Source organism: Vipera ursinii, assembly GCF_947247035.1.
Source record: "Vipera ursinii genome assembly, chromosome: Z".
Lineage (NCBI taxonomy): Eukaryota > Metazoa > Chordata > Lepidosauria > Squamata > Viperidae > Vipera > Vipera ursinii.
The window spans coordinates 23,793,787-23,796,872 of record NC_139517.1 but is presented as its reverse complement, the minus strand read 5'-3'; the positions used below and the strand labels follow the sequence as shown (position 1 = coordinate 23,796,872).

Here is a 3,086-nt window from a genome sequence, read left to right as displayed (position 1 = left end):
GACAGACTCGAACACTGGGCACTATCTAACAAAATGAAATTCAATAGTGAAAAAATTAAGGTTCTACATTTAGGCAGGAAAAATCAAATGCACAGGTATAGTATAGGTGGTACCTTGCTCAATAGTAGTAACTGTGAGAGAGATCTCAGAGTCCTAGTGGACAATCACTTAAATATGAGCCAGCAGTGTGCTGCAGCTGCCAAAAAATCCAACACAGTGCTAGGCTGCATTAACAGAGCAATAGAATCAAGATCACGTGAAGTACTAATACCACTTTACAATACCTTGGTAAGGCCACACCTGGAATACTGCATCCAGTTTTGGTCACCACAATGTGAAAAAGATGTCGAGACTCTAGAAAGATACAGAGAAGAGCAACAAAGATGATTGGGGGACTGGAGGCTAAAATGTATTGTGAACGGTTGCTGGAATTGGGTATGTGTAGTTTAACGAAGAGAAGGGTGAGGGGGTGACATGATAGCAGTGTTCCAGTATCTCAGGGGCTGCCACAAAGAAAAGGGAGTCATGCTATTCTCCAAAGCACCTGAAAGCAGGACAAGAAGCAATGGATGGAAACTAGTCAAGGAGAGAAGCAACCTAGAACTAAGGAGAAACTTCCTGACAGTTAGAACAACTAACCAGTGGAACAACCTGCCTCCAGAAGTGGTGAATGCTCCAACACTGGAAGTTTTTAAGAAGAGACTGGACAGCCATTTGCCTGAAATGGTATAGGGTTTCCTGCCTTAGCAGGGGGTTGGACTAGATGACCTCCAAAGTCCCTTCCATATTATTATTATTATTATTATTATTATTATTATTATTATTATTATTATTATTATTATTATTATTATTATTGTGTAAAAGCAAAGCATAGTTATATTTATTTATAGAATCTGTATTATAACAGTAAGGCAAAATTATTTCAAGGACTAACACTACTGAAAATATTGCTTAGCACTTCATTTTATTATATGACTGAAATAATTGGTTGGGGTTTTCTTTCCTTCATTTTGGAGGGTTTTTAAAAAAATATTTTAATTTGCAAATTCCCTTGAAGCACTAGAAGAAAGATGTGATATGAACTGAACCAAAACAAATAGTAAAAAGTTTATCTATGTTCTGCATGTACAGAGTATAATAAATACATATATCAATGGTATAATAACATGATTTTTCATCATTTCCCAATTGTCCCATTTTATTAATCACCATAGCTGTCCTTTGTGAATTTTTGGGGATATAAGCTTTCTTGCTACCCTCTTTATAGCATTTTTTATTTCATTATTTCTCAGGCTGTATATGAAAGGATTGACAATAGGGGTTAAAACTGTGTACAACAAAGAAAAAAATTTGTTGACATCACTAAGTATTTTACCCTTTGGTAACATATACACAATCATAATGGCTCCATAAAACAGAGAAACCACTATCAGATGAGATGAGCAAGTAGAGAAAGCCTTTTTCCTCCCAATAGCAGAAGGTATTTTGAAGATAGTAGATATAATGTATATATAGGAAGTCAAGGTGAGGAGAAAAGGTGGCAATGTAAAAGCAAAAGCAAGGATAAAACTTATCACTTCCACGAAACTAGTATCACTACAAGAAAGCTTCATAATTGGATATGTATCACAAAAATAATGATCAATTTCATTTGGACCACAGAATATAAGCTGCAACATTACACTCAAGAGTATGACACCAGCTATAAGGCTACTTATCCATGAAGAAGCTGCTAGCTGAATACAGATTTGAGTAGTCATACATGTTGTATAATGCAAAGGTTTGCATATTGCTAAATATCGATCGTATGACATTGCAGATAGAAGATAACATTCAGTCCCCATGAGATAGCTAAAGAAGAAAAATTGTACAAAGCAATTTCTGAAGGAAATGATGTTTTTATCAGTCAATAAGCCACCCATCATTTTGGGTACAATATTTGAGATGTAGCAAGCCTCTAGGCATGACAAATTTCCCAGGAAGAAGTACATGGGTGTATGAAGATGATGATCAACTGCAACTAAAGTCACAATGAGAATATTCCCAACCATGGCTGTAATGTAAACTGTGAGGAAAATGAAGAAGAGGAAAGATTGCCATTGTCCAAAGTTTCCAAATCCTAAAATGATAAATTCTGTGATATTCATTGTTATGCTCATTCTTCTATCATTGAAATATGAATATAGCAGTGAAAGAACAGATCTTCTCATGTATCTTTGGAATGGGGATTGGGTGTGGGGAGAGAGAAAAATAAGCAAATTTTGTATATTATAAAATAAAGATCAGTTCTTTTTTTCATATAGGGACTGATATCTATAAGATAATTGTGCTAATTTTCAGAAATGGATTTGTTTTCCATGCCATGAATATGCTATTTACTCTTCTATATCATATTAAAAGTATTGCATTCAGAAAGCAGTTTCTCTAGTTCTGAGTGAATAAGTAACAACTCAAAATATGAAACATTGATAGAATCTGTTTGTACAAGTTTTGTACATCTATTTGTCTTGATCTTGATACTTGTGATACTCTCAAGATCTTATCCCAGTACCTGGAGCCTGGCAGGTTCTGGACAGGAAGTAAAAGACGAAAATACATCCCAGACAACCCTGAGTAGCTTCTAGTGCCAAGGTTTCTTCATCTTTAGTTTTGAAGGAGGTTGCAGTTTCCCAAACAGAAATGGTGAGCAGAAATTGGGGTAGTTCTGACATGCAAAAAACTACCTTGCTTTGATTCACTAATAGCTGAATTTCAGGCATGACAATATTTTCAATGCTATTTGATTTTCTTTCAACATGAAATTAGTTTTTAATGATACTTATTACCTGGGTGATATCAGATCAAGGACATCATCAAGATCTAGAATGAAGATGGCAGTATCATTGTTCACATCCTCATTTTATGGATGTTCATCTTACTGGTGATTATGAGCTCAGGAAATTATAACTCACAATGTAATATCTTTCTTAAGAAGTTAAACACCACAGAGGGGAAGTGTTAAGTAGATGCTCATTGCTTCTGTTCAGTATCATGGGAGAATGCTTTCCTAGATACATTACTTAATTGGCTTTTCGAATAATTGGATA

At 35.0% G+C, this 3,086-nt stretch overlaps 1 protein-coding gene across 1 annotated transcript; it reads right to left on the bottom strand.

Annotated features, from left to right (window-relative positions):
• Positions 1–1,205: 1,205 nt before the first annotated feature.
• Positions 1,206–2,147, bottom strand: LOC310649214 (olfactory receptor 2AP1-like; the record flags this gene model as incomplete). Its single annotated transcript, XM_083377519.1, has 1 exon — positions 1,206–2,147. The coding sequence occupies one exon, from the start codon at positions 2,145–2,147 to the stop codon at positions 1,206–1,208; it is 942 nt and encodes a 313-aa protein (XP_083233645.1).
• Between the last annotated feature and the right edge of the window lie 939 nt (positions 2,148–3,086).